Below are 23,100 nucleotides of genomic sequence, written 5' to 3'. Positions count from 1 at the left end.
AGAGGGCGCGATCGAGGCTATAACTCCGCGCACCGGCCCGCAGCGGTGCAGCGCAGCCTCGTATCGCATTGGTACTGCGCGCCCGCTGGGAGCCTCGGACCTGCTGTGCTGTTCAGCTCGCACCGTCCCGCCAAGGCTGCGCTGCCCGAGCGAGCGAGCGAGAGACAGTGCAAAGAGGGAGGCGCAGCGCACGGGCTGTTAGGAAGCGAGAGTTAAAGTCAGCCAAGCAAACAAACAGAAAAAGAGCAGTAGCTGGAGCAGCAAGCAGCAGCAGCTCCCCTCTTGCCCACTTGCAGAAGCGAGGAGGCACGTCGCGGGCAGCATGACGGCGTGGCTGAGCTTCCTCGTGTTCCTCTGCAGCTGGAACCTGCGGGACTTGGTGGTGGAGGCTTGCACTTGTGTCCCCATCCACCCGCAGGACGCTTTCTGCAACTCCGACATCGGTAAGTTGCTGCCTGCCCTCACCTCCTTAGGCAAGGAGGCGATGGCCGAGCCGAGCCGAGGTGCTTGTCCCGCTGCCCGGGGCTGGGGGGCTCCCTGCGGCGGAGCCGGATCCCGCCTCGCACGGGGCGGTGCCGCGCGCCGCCGTCTAGAAAGTTCTGCGAGGGCGTGAGGGGGCACCGGGAGCTGCTGGGCTGCGGCCGCTGTTCGACATCTCTTACTTTATTTTTTTCCTCACGTGGATGGGACGGGGGAGGCTGGGGGGGGGGGGGTGAGAGGGGGACACACACCCCTCACTTCCCTAAAATGTCACCTCGGTGCTGCTGTGCAATGGTGAGGGACACGTGTCCTGCCCGCAAAGCATTGGGCTCCCAGCTGCCTGCTTTGCTACCACAATTAAACACCTTGTCATAAAAGCACTAAGTAATCCAGTGGAAACCGAGGTGGGGAGGATTGAGCCAGTGAAGGATGACCTGAGCCCTCAACGTATGTATAGGTTTGTAGTTGCCTCACACATCCCTGTTAATAAGAGAAGAAATGCGTGGTGGCAGTGTCCTCCCAGCCCTCCTGAAGGAAGAGCAGCGAGTGGGAAGGGCTGCGGGAATTAACACTGGGCAGCAGCCTCTCCAAGAAAAACAAGTGGCGTGTACTTTGAAGAAATCCATAATTGTAAGAGTGGCTGGTTTCCTACAGCAAGACAAAAACAAAATTGAAGGTGTGGGCAGCCAAAATGTCCTCCACAACCTGTTGCCAATTAAATAATAGGGGAAAAAGATAAGAACAAGTTCTCTCAAGCCAGGAAACTGCCTGTGGCGGTCAGGACTGGAAGGTGCAGCTCACATAGGCTTGTGGTGCTGTGCCTGTAACTTTGGGAAGGGCTGCAGAAGCAGGTAACAAGTGTTTCCACATTTCTTGCATGTTATGTTGTGATTTCTGCAGCTTTGGGGGATACTGTGTGAACATGCTCTTACTTTTATTGAAATATTTTTATTGGATCCTTGCTGATGTTCTCTGTTACAGGCTTCAGCAGTTACGTATCTTTGCTAACTTTAGAAATGGGACAAGGGGAACACCTGAAATATCTCAGAGGAATAGATGATGGAGACCTAGTCTTAGGTTTTTTGGTTTGTTTGCAGCCAAGGCTAGTTAACCAAATTCCATTACTGTTTGGCAAGTGTCCTGTGGCAATGTATATGCAATTAATTAGTGGTGTCTTTTAAGTTACTGCTGGGTAGATGTCCATATAATGGTAGATACACACTGTCACATTGGCTGTCCTGAGTGGACTGTATGAATCAAGTCTTGTTGTGCCTCTATAGATTGTTTCAGCACAATGTCAAGGGGGTTAGGAGACTTAGCGCTGCTGATGCCCATGCTTTGCTGACTCCAAATGAAGTCTGCAAAGAAGTTCACATGGCAAGTGCTATGCAAGCTGAGCAGAAAATAATGCTGCAGCAGAACACCCTTACTATGGCTCTTTAAAGCTAGCCAAGCTTACTGGCAAAAAAATCTCTCTCTTGCCTTTAACTTTTCTCTACAAAAACTGCAGTTATGACTGGTTATTCATGTCTAGTTTATATAGTATATCTGCTCTTGAATGCCAAAAAAAACATTACATGTTAAAAGTGCTGGGAAGGTTACAGTGCCTCAGTGATAGCCTGGAAAATGTTTATAAAATAGTTTTATACTAGAGAATCCTTCCAGGAAACTACACTGTTTAACAGTTCTGTTGAAGACATTTATTACTGCCATTTTCTTAGTTTGAGTCAGTAAGTGTGCCACCTAAATGACAAGTGCCAGGGTGATTGTCCTTTCTATGGAAACAGAGAAACCAGTTTTTCCACAGATAAAGCTGATGACTGCATGTGACCTTCATTTGCTGCATTCTGGAAGAAGGTGTACTTCTACTTCCTTTCTTGCTCTGTTTAGGTCAGGTTATACTAGATTGAGGTAGTTTTCAGTTTCATTCAACTTCTTAAAATGGAATTAAAGTTTATTTTGTTGCTTTATTTTGTCACAAATACACACTGTATGTGTTTTTGCCAGAAACATCGGTGACTGTGAGTCTGGTAAGCAATGAAGCTTCATATAGCAGTGCTCCTGAACTACAGGGCAAGACGCTTCTGTTTTCTAATCAAGATTTCTGATTGAATTCAAAGTCATCTCCTTCGTCTCTTCTCACTTAATCCCCACTCACTTAATCTTTGTTATATCTCACTTATGCCTCGAAGTCGTTTAAAAATGTTAAAAAGTTCATGTCACTGGAGTTGTTGTGCCTTTAGACATCACAGTAATGCTCAAGAGAAGCACAAGGGGAAAAATCAGTTCATGCTAGTAGATGACTTAAATGCAAGTTAGGTTAATACCACAGCTCTGTGTGACGGTGTAAAGCAAAAGTAAATCCTTGCATTTGCCAGAATTGTCTGGAAAATGTAGTGTTCCTGCAGGCCAATTTTAATAGCTGGTGTCATGTTCTTCATGTGCTGAAACGGCAAAAAGCATGCTAAAATTTCCTGGCTACTGAGGAGTTAATCATCTCCATGGAAACTGATGGCAGTGTACTAGTGCAGTGTTTAGACAGACTAAACTACATGCTGCGTTATAAAACACATTGTGGGGAAGAAAAGAACTTGGCAGTAAGTTTTTATCGCTCTTGAAACTCCTCCCTTCTGAGCTGGTATTTTGTCAGCAGTTAATGCAGTAAGGGCTGGAGTAAGAGTTTTTTTAAAACTGCTCCCAAAACAATACAAGAAATTAACTAGCTAGGTGGCAATCTAGGAAATATTCCTCTTTTTCAGAAACACTGTGTGCTGAAGGAAGTTTAAGAATAAAATGCACACTCTTATTGTTGGTCCTTGGTGCCTAGGCAGTGAATTCCCACTCTTAAATTTATGCTGTTCTCCTTTAATAAGGTGTCACTAAACAACTAGAATTCTTTTTTTCCCTATAGCTCAATTTGAGACAGCCTTCCAACTCTGCAGTTATTAAAAGGTTTTAATCTTTTCAGAAAGTGATGCTGGAAGAAACTTGTTGGAAGAGGCAGGCTTTTAGGTCCATATGTCCTTTGAATGTTAAAGTGAAGGTTATGGTTTTCTAAGGGAAGCTTGGACTCCATGCGCAACAATATATTTTCTTTATTTAAAAAAAAAGGAGAAGAGAAAGTACTGTCAGATCATTCACCACAAGAGGTCTTTTCACTCAGCCAAAGTATTCCAGCATGATGAATGGAGCAAAAGTGAAGAGGTGTGTCTCATCATGGCATTCTGAGATCAATCAATAATAAAATTGCCTTTTAACTCCTTGATTTTCTTTCTTTTACTGGATCAGTAAGTGTCAGAACAGGCAGCACAATAATTAGACAAACAGCAAGACAAACAGCAATTGCTATGACTTGCCGTCTGAACTTTGCTTCCTCCATTCCCGCCCCCTGCCTATGACCTCTTCCAGATGTGAATATTTTTTTTTGTTTGAATTAAGAGACCTTTTGAAAGAACGGACAACATGTGTGCTTTGTTCATTAGAGTAAAGCTGTGACATTTCCAGCTGGACATAGCTGACATGAAAAGGGCTTGTTTGTCCTTTTTTTCAGGAGCAGCAGGAACTTTTCAGCTTGCTTGTTGAATGTTGTTTTCATAGGTTTGGAAAAACACCTCTCGCATCTCCCCTGGCCTTCCGAAAAAAGAAGGATTGAGGGGAAGAAATTGCAAATAGGATTTTGACAAGCCAGTCTGCAAGCAGTAGAGAAAATACTTAGTCTGTTCCATGCCTCTCTCTCTTTCATCTTGTGAATATACTTCAGAATATACTTCGCTATATGGCACTACTAGCTGTCTGTTACCCAAGTTCAAAGGAACTCCAAAGAAAATTCTTTTTTATAGGTTATAGCGAGGGAAGAAATGTCAATTTCAGTAAGGATATCTTGGGTAGTGCCCCTCACTCTTCTTAAGTTTGGAGTTGGCAAGCTTTGGGGGGGTATGAAGGCAAGCTCTCAGAGTCCCTCTGTGTACAGGCAGCCATTCTTTCTCCATCCTACCATACCCATGGCATTGAGTTCACAATGCCTGAAGTGGCGAAACAGTTCTGAACTGAGAATGTGATCTGAAAAGAGCAAGAGGCAGCAGAGGCTGGGGAAGCTTGTGAATTTGGATGGCTCAAAGTCTAAGCACCTAATAGAAAACTTACCCTCTTACTTTCACTGGTTATCTTGAATCGATCATTCTACCTATTCACTAGGAAACTAAACGGGATGTACAGAATGGTTTAATCAGGCATGACACTTTGAACATGCAATATTCAGCTTTGACTTCTGTATGTATACAGTCTGCAGTGAGATCATGGATTTGATCTTGTACTTTAAGGTAAACAAGTGATGTTTCAGGTTCACCATTTAGAAATTAATTTACAATTTAAAAGACACCTACTCCAATAATATCTAATACCATCTATTTGCATTGAGATGAATTCCAAAAATAAACTTAGGGGTTGTGGGTCATGATAGTTCTTGTAAAAGCTTCCTGTTATAGCCACTCAGGAATCAGATCTTTGTTGGGAAGGTAATGATGCAATTTCATTTTTATACTGGACTACCCTTCAAGGCATTTTAGAAGCAAGAAACCTGAGAAGTGCTTCTGTAAAGCTTAAAAAATCTATTTTACATAGGAAGAAATTGAGGCAATTGAAATTCCATGTAATTAAAACAATTTATGTGTTAGAATCATGAGGAGAGAGGATGTTCCCCACTCTAGATCATGTCTCCTGATCAGATCACCATTCTAAACTAAGCTGTCCTATTCGATTAAATAGAAATAGAAACAGAAGTTGCTTATTTGTTGTTTTGCTGGTTATCTACAGTTAAAATAGAACCTAATCCTGCAGTAACACAGAAGTTAAGAGATCACCTTGTGAGATCTAGAGATCTCACTTCTCCAGATATTTCAGTAAAAAAACATGGTGGAAATCACTGTCTGGAAGATACAGTGCAGAATGTTATATAAGGCTCCTTTGGTATCCCATTACTACTGCACATGCTTACTCGAGATTTCCTTCAGGAAGTAGCTTCACCAAGACCTCTGTGCCAGCTGATAGCCAGATGTTCTAACCTAGAGTCTTAGAGCTTCTTGCTTTGTGTAGATACATCTTTTTTTTTTCTTTTTTTCCTAATTCTCCACCTGTTGTTGAGAACTCTGTACCTCACAGCTGTTCCTGTAACATTTCTGGGAAGTAATGGGCTGGTGGGGACATCATTATGTACATTCATATGCAGTGCTAGAAGAAATCTCTTAAAGAGAATTTTTCTCTTAGCAAAAAGGGGAGAAGGCCCTGCTTTTATGTGTCTGTGTGATTTTAAGATGAACAGGTTTGACTGACCATAGAAGTGGCACAAGATGGCACATCTTCATGTTTTCTGAGACACTAAGTATAGTTATGCTGGCCTTTCAGAGCCTCTTAGGTAGAGCAGCTGAATTCGCATCTGATAAAATGGTTCTCTACTTGTGCAAAATCCCCCTGAAATTCATGGTGAGGCCAAGAATCTTTAGTAGGAACACTCAGTGAATCACCTTGGACTAAATGCAGCAATTGCAGAAGTCAGTTTGTTTTCCAGGACAGGAATTTGATGGTAACTTGTTAAATATGGAGGTGTTTTAAAGAATACTCTAGAACAGATCGTTGAGTTTTGAGAAGATAGAAGACTATCTTCTCTTATTTCCCTCCAAGCTATCCCATGACAATGAAAATGATCCTGGATGTTAAAGTTATTAAGACAGAAACTTAGTTTCCCCATGTGCTGATTTTGTCTGATGTCATATTTCTTTTTCCTCATGGCACCAAGTTCCATGTGGCACTCTTATGTAATCCAATCAAGCATGCATCACTAGAGAAATGAAATCCTTTGGTCTGAGCAGGAGGTCTTGTTATTAAACAAAATTTCCACCGGATGCTCTCTAAAAGCTCTTAAGAGCTAGTAAACCTGAGAGGATAGCTTGTTTTGAGTTGACAAGCAGGGCCAGACATGCTGTGCTTGCCGGTTCTGAACCAAACTAAGCTGAGGACCTAATTTCATTTCTAATAATGTCTGGAGTGCATGTGGTTGAATTTTGTTTTAAAGATGAGTTCTTTTTTTCTTTTTTTTTTTTTTTTTTTTGTTCAAGACGAAGAGGCTTTTGCTCTAATGTGCTGCATATTGCTCCAGACTTTCAGGGTATGATTTTCCTCTTTCACACTGTTATAAATTGGAAGCAATTTAAATGATACTGGTGATATGATAGTAGTGTAAAAGATATGAAAGGGTAATTGGGCCTTCAAGCACTAATTAATGAAGCAGATGCCGAGTTCATTAAACTTCAAGGCCTACTGTAGCTCTTCTGTACCTCTGAAGAACTCTCTGTGTAATATCTGAGATTTTACTGGCGTGGCTGTATTGTTGCTGCTTTTTAAGCTAACCACACTTAATGTAGACTCTTCTGATTGAGACAAAGTTGATCGGAGTAATTGAATATATTTGGAACTGTTCCAAGTATGTCTTAACTTCTACTCAATTTTGCAGCACCCAACACTTGCTGCAAATTGCAGAGCTGACGGTCATCCTGTATAGTAACCCTTCTGGGTCTAATCACGTGGGGCAGAGGGGAGGAGGCATGCTGCTATGTCTTTAGTAAAAACCCAGAACTCTTCCTCTAAAGCAGATACCTAGAAGAATATACCAAAAGTATCAGTGATCTCCCCCCGCCCCCCCACTGACTCTTATCACCAGCATTACTCATCTATAGGGGAATAGGTCCTTCCTTAAATTCAGAGTTAAGCTGTATTTGCTTTGGAATCACTTGAGAAAAGAATATTAACCAGTATACTGATTCTTTTGCTACATTTTACTCACTACAATGAGTAAGCATGAGCCACATGAATTTCAAGTTATTACCATTTTAAAGTATTAGGCCAGTGCTGGACCTGATGTGACTGAGACTAATGTGGCTTCAGTGGATTTAAATCTGATCCAGTTTGCAATATGGAGGGAAAATACTAGTCCAACATCATAGCTTGGATAAAGCAGATGTACTGCTGAGCACTATGTTACCATCTTGCATTGAAGATGGGTTTGACTTAATGTTTTCAAGTTTCAAAGGGGACTGTTAAAAATACTAGAAAGCTTAAAATTACTATTAAAATGGTCATCCTTCTACTCCAATGTGAAGTAGTTCCCTTAGTGACCAGAGTGAAGATTAAGTGCATTAACTGACAGTGTCTAATAACATAAAAATGCAAGTAGTTTTACACAACCATGATTATTTTATTTATTCAATATTTCTGCCAGCCAGAAAAGATTTTATGACTCTCTTGGAAATGAGATAGAAGTCCCTTGAGTTCCGTGCTGGTAAAGTAAATGTTGACCATGAATGTTCCAAATTCCTGCTAATGTTTATATAAGACCTTTACAAAGGGCAATTTCAGCCCTTAGAAACAGTATACAGATGGTAAAACTCAAGTTAAACAGCAGAGATACATATGCAAAAAATAACATCAAACCTCATCAAAGATCAGTAGCAGTTTGCCTGAGATGTGGAATCTCATTCCATCTTGGGGAGAAAGGAGTTGGTTTGAGATACCTCACATGGGATTGAAATGCACCTGGTACCAGCAGAGAGCAGTGCTTGGGGAAAATGTGGAGTAGGCCACTGTCAGCTCAGGGATAAGGTCTCATGTCGCTCTAGGAGGAGCACGGTGGACTGTGTCAGTGGTCTCAGTTCTGAAAACTTCTGTCTCTGCTGTTATGGACAGGGGAAGAGGATGATTACAGCAATAAGTTGAATGGGAAACTTGTAATGGGAACAGAAGTAGTGAATTACTGGAGTGGCAAAGGCCCTTCAAGAGGTCGTCTCTGGGGTATGAGGAGAGGAGGGACACTGTGTGGAAGCATTGCTGAATAACCTGATACAGGCTGGGAAAACTAAGAAGAACCATTAGCTGTGACCCTGAGAGACCACCCCATCTGAAAACGGGCATTGCCCAAGGTGGATCCAAAGTCAAACCATCTCTGTAATAGATAGGAGGTAGGTAGGTAGGTAGGAGAACCCACATATCAACAGACTGGTGCTATACTGATTGATCTATAGTGTAGGTACTACTTCTGCCTGTAGCATTTTTGTTCCTGACAGGCGATAAAGGCTTAGTCTTTGAAGAAGTCCAGCTGGAGGGACTGTCTGTGGACAGAGCACATCCAGAGTAATATATCTGGACTCTAGCCAAGCTGTTGCCTCCCCCTGTTTAGATGAATACAAAGTTCTTTCATACAGTCCTTCAAGAAGTACATGGCACAGAGAAGGCAGAGAGGTTCTTTCTTCCTTTTTCCCTGGTGGGTTGTGGTTTTAAGAAGAGTACAGCATAGTTTGAAAATGATGCAGATTGGACAGTTGAAGAACAAGGGTGGTTGAAAATAAGTCAGATATAATGTATTTTCTAAAGGTATTTTGAAGATACATGAAGCAATAAACTGACCCACTGTCAGTCAGGAGATACTGGGAGAAGGTGAAAATGGCCGAGCTGTCACCGCACAGCACCTTTCTGTTGTTGATTCTGGACAAAAGTGAGCATTCTAATCAAAGGTTCCTGATCATCCTATTGTGAAAATATCTGAGCATTGAAATTCCACTAGTCCTCAAGAACTTGGAAATTGTTTATTTGGGAGTTAAAAAGAAAGATATGTGAAAAGATGCAAAGAAGAAAATAAAACCCCGTAGATTGCCTTCTTAATTCCTTCAGTTTTACCTGAAAAGGCCCAGGGTTCTGCTGGACTGCATGGTCACTGGCACTTCAGCAAAGCAGTTGTAAATTGTGCTGAATTTGCACAGCTCTTGCACAGATACAAATGGCTACACCAGGTGCAACAGCATGCAGATAATGTGTTATTACTTCTTGCTCCCTAGTGGTTCATTAAAAATAAATAAATAAAATCCTGTGACACCATATAGGAAGCAGGAGTACTATTCCACAGGGCTGTGTTTGAAATGATCTAAGCTCCTGTTGGCCTAGACTGAAGGACATGAATTTTAACTCTGCCATACTTTATTGTAATTACAGTACTGGGACATCAACATCTGTTTCCTTTTCTCAGTATTTCCCTCTCTATTGGGTGTTGCTGCAGTGTAGCCTGTAGGAAGGGACTGCTGGCATTATGTTAGTCTGTTAATTTTCTATAGAAGAGCACTGAAGCATTTGTTCAGACAACAAGTTCAGTCCCCCATGTTCAGTGAGTACATGAATAAGCAAAGATCTTGCTCCTCTGACGTTTAATCAGCCTTCTCAAATTTCCTAGGTCAGCTGTAAATAGGAAGCTGTGCTCCTAGAGATCAGGCTTCAGAGCTGGTCTACAAACAGTTAAAATGTAAGGGAAAAATGTGCTTGCTTGTACCAGGACAGGAAAACCACAGAATGGAAAACTTCCACTTGACTTTGAAAGACAGGAAATGGCTGGTGTTGGAAAGGCAACAGGTAGAGGGGGGAGAACCAGAGGATATCTGTATAAACCCAGCTATTCCTTTGACATTTTTTCTTAAACCCCAGATTCTTTTGGGGAAGATGTTCCAGGCTGGCCGTACTATTCCAAGCCCTTTATACACTTTCCAAACACCCGCCCCAGTTTCCTACTTCCTGCCTCTTTCTGACTCTGCTATAAATACTCTGCTTGCCTTTCATAGGTCTGGAGATATGCATGCTACAGATTAAAGGGGATTGAGTTGACAGTATGAAACAGCCTTTGGACCAACTCTTTTGAAGTGTGAGGTTACTAGGTTCTCTGCTTTAAATTTCAGTGGGAATGGATGGCTACATAGAGGGTGTCCTTTAAGACTAAAGCGGGCTTTATTAAAATTGGTTTATTAAAATGGTTTATTAAAATCAGTTCTGGGCTAGGATACTTGAGCCTGTTTCTGAATAAACAGTTTCCTCAAATAAATGATAAACTGCATATGGAGCAGAGCTAAAAGCCCCCCCCCCCCCCCCCAAAATGTGGTATTTGAAAGAGGGAAGTTGAGGAAAAGAGGTTCAAGAAAGAACAGGAGACACTAGTCAGGGGCCACACTGTATAGAAAAGTACAACAGTTGCAATAGTGAATACCTGAAATGCATTGGTGAAAAGGGTCAGCCCAAGAGGAAATAAAACAGGGAAGTGACCTCTGGGACACTTCAGTAGCCATCATGTATGGAACTTTAATAGCCACAGAATATACGGTGCTCCCTTAGCATCCTGCAGGGCAAAAATCACAAACTGAGAGCAGTGTGGGAAGACAAGGGCAGCAGTTCCTGTGCAAGAACCTCTGCGTTGCAAAGGATTGTACTGGGGGTTAGGGCAGGATGAATTCCTAAGCCCTTCATTTATTTCTCTAAATTTGAAGAGCAGCACCTGTCTTCTCCTTTTTTAAGAGATGAGGATTAAAGACTTAGTTGCTTATTTCCTTAGAGGATCAAGATCAAAAGGAGACTTCAGCAAGTGTTTGCATCTTCTCTACAGACAGTATATTTTCAATAGAATTAAGCCGCTGTCTGCTTTCCCCCACTGTGTAACACAGTTTGCAGCTGCACAGAGAAACACAAAGATTTTACAATATCCAAAAGAATTTTTAGGTGGTACTTTGAGAGACCTCAAATTATCACGGAAAGCTTTTAATGGTATATTACCTGTTCAGAGAGAAGCTAGATGAGACCTATTGGCAAACAGCCAATGACCCTTATCAGTATTTTGCCATTAACACCTTCACTTTGGAATAAGCACATTGCAATTTAAACTGTGATAGCAGGTCATAGACATCATCCATCTAGGCTAAAACTCCAACTCTGAAAAAGTACACTTCCCAGAAGCCTAATGTGGGAGAGTCTGACTTTCCCATAGCTCCCTTCTGTGGCTGTCATCCTAATTCTTGGTAAATAGAGATTAATTTAGACCACATAGTTTTAAGTTCCTTCCAAAACTCTTTAAAGGCATTCATTACTTTAACTATGAAGAGTCTATTCATGGTATCAATATGAATGTCTAATCTACCTCCCACATGCATTCTGAATTGCAGCTATCTCACGAGTTTTCCAAGGTGTTCTGATTTATTCTTTTCTGTTTGGCAGAGAGGCCCATAGGATAGGAATCATGTATTTATTCATATTTCATGCTGAGCATTCTCCTGACACTTCTCAAATAATCATGGGACTGTAAGACTAGCATAATGATCTATAGCTGTAGAGTCCTGCATCTCTGTGGTGTGTGACTTAGGGAGTCTGCCAGAGAGGCACTGCCAGCTAAACATTACATGATTAAGAGCCCTGAGGGAACATGGGGTTCATGTAGCTACGTGTGCTCTGGCAGATGAATGGCTTGTTGGATTGTTACATGGTCTCTGATGTTTTTTTGTCATTCTCTTTTTGTCACTCTCTTTTCCCTTTTTCCCCCATAGCTGTGAAGTCATGAGTACTGTTCACAGTATTATGAGAATCTGCTGACAGCTTTCAAAGGCAGGTAACATGGTGAGCTTGCGGAAATTATTTACACTATCTTGTCTTGATGTATGCAGGAGAAGGGGAGGGCTGTATTTGAGCTAAGTCTGTATCAGGCCTTGTGGACCAAATTGTGTTTGATACCAAGAAGACATTTACTTTCCAACAGATTGAGTTTTCCTTTTAAAAGACAAATAGCCATAACAAAGTCAGAAGCTGCATGGGAAGACAGGCTGGCAAGCACATATGTTTAATGTGGTTTAAGAAACAGTATGGACTGAAGGAAAAGCAGACAGCATTTTGTGTATTTGGCTGGATGGGAAGAAAATAACCTTTCACTATCACCGGAAAGTTTTCAAGTCAATCGGTTCCTTCCTCTCAATGCTAGATCTCATGTTTGTTTCTCAGTGTCCTCCTCTCATACTGATTTCCTCCAGAACTGATGACTGTTGAAAGAGGTAAAAGGAAAGAACTGGGTCTTGCTTTCCCTTCTGTGTCAGTAACTGCACAGAGACCTTTTCCTGTTTGTCTTTTGTGAAGTATGGCAGCTTGGGCCATTGACGTAAACTTTGTCCTTTGTGCTGTTCAAAGCTCCCCTCTTGTGAATTTGACAGCATTGCCTACACACATCCTGATTAGCCTGTGCTTTTGATGGAAGGACAGGAGAGTAAACAGAAAGGAATCCTAGGGTGATAGTGTCCTGACATACTTGATGGCAGTCACATTTTTGTGCAGGCTATGTATCTGTTTGTCTGATCATAATGAAGTCAACACATGGAAGGGTTCCTCCCAGCATGTTTTCCTCAATATATACGTGGACCAACAAGGAGAGATTGAATACCGTCATTATTAAAATAGTGTGGTGGAGCTTTGAGGCAGCCCCAGCAGCTTATATTAGATGCTGTAGAAAAATATGTGAAAGGCAGTTTTTGTTCCAAAAACTACCCCAAAGTCCTGGATGGAAGGGAAACAGTTCAAGAGAGGTTTTCTAAAGGTAACTGTGTAGTGCGCTTGGGCTTCCTTCTATGACAAAGTCTATTAGAGCTCACAGCAGCGATCTTAACTTGTGCAACTAGAACCAAAGTGTCTGATGTCTGTTGTTCCCTCTGAACTGTAATTGTTCCCTCTGAAGTGAAATTTTGGGTTACATCTTTCTTTTTTTCCTCATAAGAACCTCTCCAGTCTGGTTTCTTCAACGGCTGTACTATCATAAACATATTGAAAGTCAGTAAGGTGGACAACCAATGCACACTGGGACCGAAAGAGTTATAATGGTTAAAGAAAGAATCTGATCTCCCTTCTGTATTCCCAGAGTAATTTCCCTTGGCAAACAACAAGCACTCAACAAGACTATATGCTCATGAGCTAGGTGTATTAGATCTGCCTGCCAATACAATAGTGAAAGCAAATAGGATCTGTGCTCGTTTCACTCAGTAAAGGAAAACTACAGTTTGTTGAGTTTCTAATATATTGACTATCTTAGCCCCATTTTGGTTTTAGAAAGTATTGGCAGCAAAGTTGCAGCTGACAAGACAAGGCAATGCCAGTCTGCTTTCTTTTGAAGCAGTAATGCTTCAATTTTTAAGTGTTTCTTAGTTGCCCCTTTCAGAAGTTAATAGGGGAACCTTTATTTTCTTCGGTACATTTTTCACTAAAAACTCTTACCAAAAAAATGCTACTGCAAATTATAACACCTTAGAATGTAATTAATGACTGTTTTTCATGGTTTGATTTCTTTTTAGACAAATTGTGACTCTCTGATCCTAGCACTGCTCCAAGCCCAACTAATGATAGTCCTTATTATTTAAATGGTTTTTTATTTTCATTATTATTTATATGTGCTTGTTTTGGATTTTTGCTAATACTCATTTATACTTCCTTTGTTTCCTTGCTTACCAGAGCAAGCAGTGGAAGAAAATGGTGTATGTACATTAAAACTCTTGTTTTCTGATCTGAGATTCTGCTTATCCCACAGAATATTGGAAGTGAAGACAAAAGAAAGTGTTGATAAGCTAGGCTCCTGATTTTTCTCAGCGGGAAAAAAAACGTGTAGCTATTCTTAGTTGCTATATTAAGTGTGAAATTAAGCAGTTCCAAAGGGGATGAACAACAGCCATTCAGAGGGAGTGCCTTTGTGCTTCTGTCTTCTCCTCAGAACTACAGCAGTTCAGTGTTCTTGACTCAAAGTGCTTCCCTTTGGTTCGTGGAAAATCAGATTGGAGCAAGGCTGCAAAAAATTCAGGCTTAGACGTGTGCCTCGTGTGCGTGTGTGTACATCTTGCAGTTCAGTGGTGACCCTGATGACTTCTTGAACTTCTAATGACAATGCAGCTGTCTGTTCATGGTGCTAATTAACCCAAAAGCTGATTCCTCCCTCCCCCTCGTTATCCATTCTATGAATGAGATGTGAAAACAAGAAGAGGACTTTTCCCGTGCCCTTAGGGCTGTCTGAGTCTTGCAGCAGTGACCCTGCTTGAGTAGAACTGAAAGACTTGCTGTGCAATGGCCCATGCTACTTTTTAATGGGTTATTAAAATTCCACCTTCTCCCCCTCCCTCGAGTTCTATTACAGTTTGGAGTGAAGGCACTTAGGGGAAAACAGCTGCAGGAATGCTTTTTCTTTCGTAAGGGCAAACAGCTGTTCTCCTAAGTCTAGGGATTCCTCCACTGCTGATGTAGGTCCTGCTCCAGTTGAAATCAGTGGAGAGATTCCCACTGGATTCAACAGAGTCAAAGGAAGCAGCTCCTTCAGGAAGTGGCCTACAATTAAATGACACTGCTTCAAAATATTGGGAATGCCTAGAAAGCAAAAAGGGGATAGGAAGACATTTGTCACAGAATTGCTGACTTGCCTACAGTCTCAAAGTACAAGTGCTAAGCAGACTATGTCACTTCCTTGAGAAACAGGTTAAATTATTGTGTTTGTGGTATCCTGAGTAGCTTTCTAAAGCTAGCTCTAATATATCTACATTCATTTACAGTCTGTAGTGCTGACAGGCTTCTATTGGCACAGTGATTAAAGGACTGATCTCTCATGTTGGGTACTTAGTTTAGTTTAGATACTGTGAGATCATAAGGGGTAATGATTTTCTTTTTGAAATGATTCCAGTTTGTAGCACCTGCAGCTGTTTGGTATGAATTTGTTATTTGCTGCTTCTGACAAATGAGGGGAAGAATGGAATTTACTCTTGCTTCTATCATTAGAATTTCTTGTTGTCACCTCTGATTTATACAGTGGAAGAGGAATCTGGACACTTACTAGAGAGAATTAGAATTTCTGTTCCACAGGGAATTTTGAAATGATGAAAAAACATTCATTCTGAAATGTGAGGAAAAATGAAAATACCAATGTTTTCAGATGGAATTTGCTGGAAAAAAAAATGATTCTGATGCATCTGAATCTAAGAAGGGTTAATTTAAAATGTCAGTTTCGAACAAAGGTGTCATTTCATATCAACCTTTAGACTTCACATGAAATTAAAGAGAGAGGCTGATTCAGGGTGAAAATAAGTTTCAGTTTTCTGAGAAGGAAAAGTAAAAACAGTTTTGCTGAAGTTGATGCTTTTCTTAAAAATCTGTAACTTAAATAAAACCATATTTCCTGACAGGAAAAAGCATTTCCAGAACTATTTCTACCAGCACTATCCCTGATGGTCTAACAATAACAACTTCTCCTTCTGGAAATGCTGACTTTGATCAGGTTACATGCTACCTCTCAAGCTGGGAGAAATTCCAGATCATTAGTCCTCCGAGATTTATCATAAACTTCTTCTGAATGCTGAGAATTCGGTGTAATGCACAAATCCACAAACTCTTCACTTGCTTGAGTCCTTGGCAGTGGGCAGTTTTCCTTGGGTTTGCTGTATTAATGAGCAAACCAATTCATGTCTGTGCTGGTGCCAGTGGACTGAGACAAGGTATTTCCCCTTACGTTTCCATTAGTTCCCTCCTTGTCAATGTTTAAACTTGCTTACACCTGTGCACCAGGTGTGAACTTAACTGGAGCTATGAAAAGTTGGCTCTTGGGAGAGTAGTTCATATTCATTACTTTGCCTAAATAGTCCTGTTACAGTTATGCCTCAGGAGACTCAGACAAGCAGGAAGCAGTCAAGCTTGGTGTATTCCCTGGAAATGATTACCCGGATCTCTAAACATTCAGCAATGCAGTGCCCAGAAAACTTTGCCTTCCAAAACAGTTAATGGGCCTTAAAACATGCAGAAATAGCAGTCACTGTGGCAGGGAATCTATGAAGGGGCTAACCAACTGTGCCAGGCTTGTGAGGTTGTGTTTCTTCTAAAGTTACAAGGACTCCTAAGAATTGATACCAGCATGCAAGATTAACTCACCCAAATCGGAACTTGGTGAAGGTTTTTTGGTAAGAATACTTTATGAAGCTGTAAACTTCCACTGGCACAGAGCTATTTGATTGGTAAGTTACTTTAGGTAAATCACCATCAAGATTGATATGGTTGGACTGGAGAAGTTCCATAGGAAAAGCACTGATAAGCAATACTGGGTGGGAAGAAAACACTATGGGTTAGCCTTGTGTTTGTGTAAATAGCTGTTGTACAAAAAAGAGTCAGCAATGGGTGGTAGGCATGCACAGGCACTATTAACGGTTCAGTGAGTTCTCTGTGCTTACAGAAGTCTAGCCAAGAGTCGTATCTCATTAACTGGGAACACCAGCATGTATGTGCGAGTGCATCAGGATAGTTGCAAATAGCTTCTGGAAGCCTATTCAAATTAGAGCCTGTTGGACTGTTCACAAATGTGAAATTTTGATGAAGTGTTAGCACGAAGGAAGTTTGGATAACAAAAGAAATAGGTGGTTACATTGTTTCTCTTTTCACTTCAACTTCTAACGAGTAACTTTGGCCAGTCCATCAATTAGGGAGTTTCTGTAAAAAACTTGTTTGCAGAACAGAGTTAACTGGCTTGTGTCTACCTATCTTTTCTGCATACGGTGAAAATCCTTTGTCTTCAAAGCCAGAAAATGTAGTGTGCACAATATTTGTCTTTCATGTAAACAGCTGTGGTGTTGGCAGATCATCTTAGACTTCCAGATGTTTTCATTACCTCTTCTGTGAGATTTCTCATGTCGGATCAGTCTGCCCCCCCCCTTTTTTTAAAAAAAACTTATTTCTTCAACAAATCAACACCAAGTTCCTCTGACCTTTAATATCTCTCTAATGGTTCAAAATGAAGGATGGTATTTTGGAACAACTTATCACAGGGTACTGTATGAGATCCTGGAAAGTTCTGGTCAGGTGGATGAGCTGGCCAGTGTGAAGTTTAACCTGATACTCTCCTGACCTTGACCTATAGTCCGACAGTAGCAGAAATGGGAATTGTGGTGCGTGGGGCTGATTGAGGACTTGGGCAAATTTCCCATTTGCTTTTTGAACAGTGAATCAGTCTGAGTGCTACATCTAAGTCTTTGCATAGTGACCAGACTTCAGGGCAAAATTTTTTGTGTAGCTAAGCTCAGTTTTACTCTGTAGCATTTATGACTGTGGTTAGATGATGGGCATGCATTAATAAAATGGGCAATTACTAAATTCCTTAAACATTATTGTAAACCAGTTGCATAATCTAACAGCTATGGACAGTCCACAGAGCTTGTCAAGTAACTGCCAGCTTCTGAACAAATCATAGCACAATGGTGGGCAAAGGTGCTTGCTTCTCACAGGAGAAATTATGTTTGACTATAGGTTTAATTGCAGTCTTAGGAAGGCCTAATGCCATGCTCTGTCAGGTCCAGTGCAAGTAGGAAAAGCAGAGTAGCACAAAGAGGTCTAACATGGTTAAATATGTATATCCTTTTGGCGTGGACAGCTGCTTAGTCTATAAGTTCAATGCAAGTTTTCTAATGCAGGAAGGAATTTGCAGGCCCACCCAGTACCCTTGAAATCTATACGTGTTCCCAAACAGTTCTTCCTCTCTAGCTCCTACGTGCAAAAATGTGTGTAAAACATGTGATCAGAGAAGTGCAGTCTCCTCACAGAATGCTGGCACCAGTCCCAGCTGGGCGAGGTGCTGAAGAAAGAAGAGTCCTCTGAAGTAAATTGCTGAAGCAGGGAGTGTCCAAGCCTGTGGCTTTTGATTCTTCCTTTTTCAAAGGTTTGTATGGGTTGTCAGAGCAGCCCTGTTTCTTCTGCTTGGTAGAAAACTGCTTTCAGATGTTCTCTTTAGCAGAACTCTCCCTCTTCCTCCTCATTGCCCATTTGGATGTGTGCTCCCCGTATGCCTATGGATTGCACCGTGGTTTAGGAAAGGCTAATAAATATGCAGAATTGGCTTTGGAATTTTCTATGGCCTGTCTGAAAAATACAGTGATGGATTTATTATTCTTGCTAGCTCCAGATACCCTAGAAAATAGATTTAGTATTAAGCAGTAAGGATGTGCAAGTTCTACTTATCTGGTTTTAGATATCTTTCTGCTATGTGAAATGTGAAATAGCGTCCACAAGGTTCAAATCTTGGATCTTCACCATATATATGGTTGAGTGCTGGATCAGAGCATCCTTTTTCCCCTCCTGTCTTCCTGTGATATCTGCAAGCAGTGTCTTGGCTGCTTGGTGAAGATAGTGGTTTTGTACTGAGAACCAGATACCAAACTGCAAGGGGACAGCTTACAAAAGGAACAACCACATCCCAACAGAGTAGCTTATCTGCAACTTTGCAGGCTAAGGACTTTTATTTCCTAGAAGAACTGCAATTTCTTAGGAAACTTGCAGTCAAAAATATATATATAAAAAAAAAAAAACAGAAAATACAGTGCATCTACACTGCCTGTTTAGTTCCCCATCTCCTCACTGCGTGTCCATTTTGATGCACATGTGAAAGCAATGTCATTCAAATGCTTGCAGCAAGACATAGCATTTGAGGACTGTATATTAATCTTGCTTAAAATCAACAGTACATTATTCTTTAAGCAGAGCCTGTGATCCTGTGGAAGTAAGAGTGTGTTCCATGTGAATCAGTATGGGGTTTCTGTGATCATCGGTTCCTTAAATTACCACTCCGTTCTAGTTGTTTTACCACTTTCTCTTGTAGTTCATTTTCCTGGCCATGTCTGTTGAAATGCAAGATAGGCCTCACTTGCAAGCATATCCCTAAATCACAGGCGTTACATATTTTCTTCTTGCAAAGGCTGCTCTTCTAAGTGCACTCCTTTAGGCAAGCCATCTCTTTTTATATGCTACAATTTGCTTTCCATGTTACTGTTCGCTTGATGGGTTGGGAAACGATCAATGCCAGATGCACATTCCTTTCAGGCAGTAAATGTTCCTGGAGCAGTAAGCCATGCACACCAGCTCCTTGTTTCGTTAAAATCTCATATGGTTTCCATTTGCCCCTAATTGGTCTTGCCTCACTTGTACCATATTCTCCAAGTGGAACACTTGGACCTGTGGCTCCTTCAAACAATTCCAAAGAGCTGTGAGAAAATTAAGCTTTATCTGTCTCAACCTGACTTTCCCTCATCCTGCATGTTCCGTGTCTAGAAGAACTGAATGTACGAGTGAGATTTGAGTTAAATCTTATTCCCCAAATGTCACATAGAACAAAAGAAAGTGGAAAAGTTATTGAGTTGAGCATTGCCTGACCTGCTTTGAGTCATATGCTTGTTATTTTTACCCACTGTTGTAAGTTGGCTCTGGATGTACTTTTGCATGTTGGTTTTGACAACCATCTTTCCAACATTGCTAACCTTACTTAAACAGTTTTTTTTCTTTGGAAGTTCTCTGTGGCACAAAATAAAGTAAAATACACGCTGTTGGAAACATCCCTTAGAGAGAAGTGCAAGGTGCCTCTCCACTGTGCTCTGATCATGATGCAGTCACCTCCTCTCCCTTCACTTGCATCATTTTCATTTATTCCTTTACTCTGATACTTGCCTATTGCCTCTAACCTTCACCCTTTAGTGATTAGGATGACTAGATATCAAGAGTTAGATGTAGAGCAGTGCTGGGAAGCTGAAGAGTCTTCAACCAAATTGCGTATAGGAAGCTAAATGAAATGTCTAAAAGAATTTGCAGTTTACATCTAAGAAAGACATTTCCTTTCTCTTTGATTCCAAAGCATTTGAAGGAAATACCACTTGGGCTTCCATAGGGTGAGATGCACAATGTGGATGTAAAATACTTGCTACTGCTGCCATCTTAAAAATTGTATCTAGTTAATAAGCTGCATGAGAGATTCAAAACATAACCTCGGTTGTGCTTGTTTTATGCAACCTTTCATCTTGAATTCCTGGTCTTGTTGGGAGGACTAACCTTCTCTGAAGGAGAAAAAGCCCTTCTTGGGCAATTTATAATTTTCTGAGGTAATGAGAGTTCTGATGCCACCACAGTCTTATTTGGAAGAGTTGTATCACTTCTGTATCTTCTCCAGTGTTGGAAATCAAGGCACTGTAGCATGTCGAGGAAACAGATTCTCAGAGATGGGGAAATCTGCAGCCTAAAAGGCCGCCCTGTTGGGAAACTTGGTTAATACTTAGCAACTGCAGTTGTGATTAGTTGATTCAAATAGCACAGAGGCTTGGGTGAAATCATTTAATTGCTCCCATTTAACTGAGAGTCACTTTGCACAAGTGCATGCAGGTTCTTTCTAATGCAGTATTTATGTTGCAGCTATCGGATGAGTAGAGGTGACTAGTATGAAGAGGGTGCTGTTCCTTACTCAGCATTCCTCAGAGTGCTTTGAAAAAGCAAAAGATCAAGATTTGGACCACTAGTTCAATACGCTAGTAGGAACTAGTTTGTTGGTGAAGAGTATGAGAGAAAGGTAGCCAACAGGGAACCTCTTACTTCACTATCTTTCTTGCGTTTTCAGTGCAGTTCTCTGGTGATGTTTCGTAGCAGCTCTGCTGGTATTGTCTTGTTCCAAAACAAAAAGAGGTTTGCCTGACTCTTGTGGTTTTGGCTAGAGGTAGTGATGGAGCGAGGGAAGAGAAAGCTCCTCTGCTTACATTTTTTTCAGTCTTCTCCCTCTCTGCAAGAAGCCCTCGAATTCAATATTCTAATCTGTAAAAGACCTATTTTAGTTATGTAGAAGGAGGTAAGTTCCAGTGCAGACCCCTCCAGTAGGAGGAGTGAACTTCCAGATCATCAAACCAGCTAGATACTTTTATCTGTTTTTCCTACTCTTTGTGGATGCCATCCTGTTCACAGCATTTTATCCTCCATTCTACTTTGCTGTGGAAATAGGGGAAATTGTGAGATGTTTTCTTGTCCCCTTTTCAAAGAAAGCCCTCAACTCCCTCTTGCTTCTCATGTCAGTATACAGCTGCCACACAGTTCAGCAGAGCTTCCCAAGAGGTTGTGTACAACTAGGCCAGACTCCTTGTCCAAAGGTCACTGTCCACTTACAGCTATGGTCACTTACTATTAGGGAAGCCAGGAGTGTTGGTTAATTGTTGCTAAGAAATCAGCTGGATGGTGGGGAGAGTAATGCAGTTCATGAGAGGCAAAGTAGGACACAGAGCGGTCCTGTCTTTTAAACAGGACCTTCAGCATTTCCTTAACACTGGAAAATCTGTGTGTAAATCATTCCATCTTGACCCATTCCAAGAGGTCCCCATAAATACCAGAATAAACTAATACCTCAGTTTTACTCGAGAGGCTTAGACATACCAGTAGCCTTAGTCCTGCATGATGTAAGCACCCCAGTGTGCACCTGTATAGCAAGGAGCTCTTGTGAGACAGGCTGAATGGGAGAACTGCTAGTAAATTTGGTAAAAGATCCTCAGGAAACTGCTCTTGGAATAATCTTTGTTCTTGGAATAAATTTTACTCTTGTATTGTCCATCAGAAGGAATAGAATGACAGCCCTGCTCCTTGGTGTGTCCCATGTTTACTGTTAAGGCAGCATTTCCAAGTGCCTCATTCTGTTGGGGATAGTTTTTGCTGGCCAGGGCACTCTCTGTCCAGCTGCTGATGTAATCGGTTGCCTCAGAATAGAGGAAACCTTTCTTTAGCCTCCTGGTCACACTGTTGCTCCTCATGCATTTTGTTTTGTCTAGCTGCCTTTGGGGGTCAAAGAATGGACTTCCCACACAGCCATCCCTTCTTTCAGGACTCCCACTGCCAAGAAGGTGGGTGTGCAGATAAATGCCTGGCTATGTGTACGCATCACCTCTCAGAGATAATTCCTGATTTCTATGATGCTAACCTGTTTTCTCACTTTGCCATAAGTGGTATTTCCTGCAGACTGCTCCCATCTTAGCCTTGGCTCTTTCTTTACACTTACTTCACACCTTGATTACTTGGCATTGTAATGTTCTTCATGATGACTGGGACAGCAGTTTGTCCTCTGTCTCCATTAGTAAACAGCACAAATCCTCTACGTCCTTCATTTACTTAAATGCAGTGGCAGTGCATCTCAACCAACATCTTACTTAAAAAAAACTCATACTGCCTGCTAAGGTAAGAAATCCTGAAAACACAAGTAAAAAGCATAGCATTTGCTATTTTCCTGAGCCTTTCATGATCACTGGTCATGAAAGAAATGGGTTTGGTGCAAAGCTTGGTCTCTAAAGGGTGTGTGCCTCAATTTAAAAATGCTACTTACTGACAGTCAGCCCACTTACATGAAAGCATCCGGTTCTAATGGTGCAGTTCGTCTTTTAACTATGATTCTTGGTGTTTGGTGTTTGGACTTAGCTTGTACATGTACCGCTGCCCTGTCACTTACGAAAACACGAGTTTTGTGATAGTGTCGCCATCTAGTGGCTGACCCCGATAAAGGACATGGCTTGAATGAACTAAGACAAGTTGATGCCTTTTGGGAAATCAGCTATTATGTGTGTGCTGTTTAGCTAGTATGTACATGGCTGAAGAGATTGGCATGCTAGTTACAAGTTCTCCCATCATGTTGCCTCCTCAGCTTGGCAAATAATGCTTATTTTAATTTCACGTATTTTCATTTCCATCACATGTCTTTTTCTGTTTGTCTATTCTATCCTTCATGAAAAGAATACCCTCTGCAGTCTGAATTGTAAAGCAAGTGTTCTCTGCTGCCTCGTATCTTACCTTTAGACCTATTTTTCTTGTGAACCCTTGAGAAAGTGGCCATAGCAGAGATGAATTAAGGAGGACTTGGGTGGAGCTGGATGTGTGTGCGTCTCTGCAAGTAGAAGTGCATCTAGGGCCTTTTTCTCCTGTGTCTGTTATGACTTGTTCGCA

General features: G+C 41.4%; 2 protein-coding genes across 3 annotated transcripts in view; one reads left to right on the top strand and one right to left on the bottom strand.

Annotated features, from left to right (window-relative positions):
* Positions 1-23,100, bottom strand: part of SYN3 (synapsin III) — a 183,536-nt gene that overhangs the window by 91,593 nt on the left and 68,843 nt on the right. The gene's annotated exons all lie outside the window — the stretch shown is intronic.
* Positions 6-23,100, top strand: part of TIMP3 (TIMP metallopeptidase inhibitor 3) — a 40,271-nt gene continuing 17,176 nt past the window's right edge. Inside the window, exon 1 of the mRNA XM_062588938.1 lies at positions 6-443. Within this exon, the coding sequence (XP_062444922.1) occupies positions 323-443 (121 nt within the window). The 5' untranslated portion in view covers positions 6-322. The remainder of the gene's footprint in view (positions 444-23,100) is intronic.

This window comes from Rhea pennata, chromosome 1 (assembly GCF_028389875.1).
Source record: "Rhea pennata isolate bPtePen1 chromosome 1, bPtePen1.pri, whole genome shotgun sequence".
NCBI classification, from domain to species: domain Eukaryota; kingdom Metazoa; phylum Chordata; class Aves; order Rheiformes; family Rheidae; genus Rhea; species Rhea pennata.
Note: the sequence above shows the minus strand (reverse complement) of the source record. Positions and strands in the feature narration are given on the sequence as shown.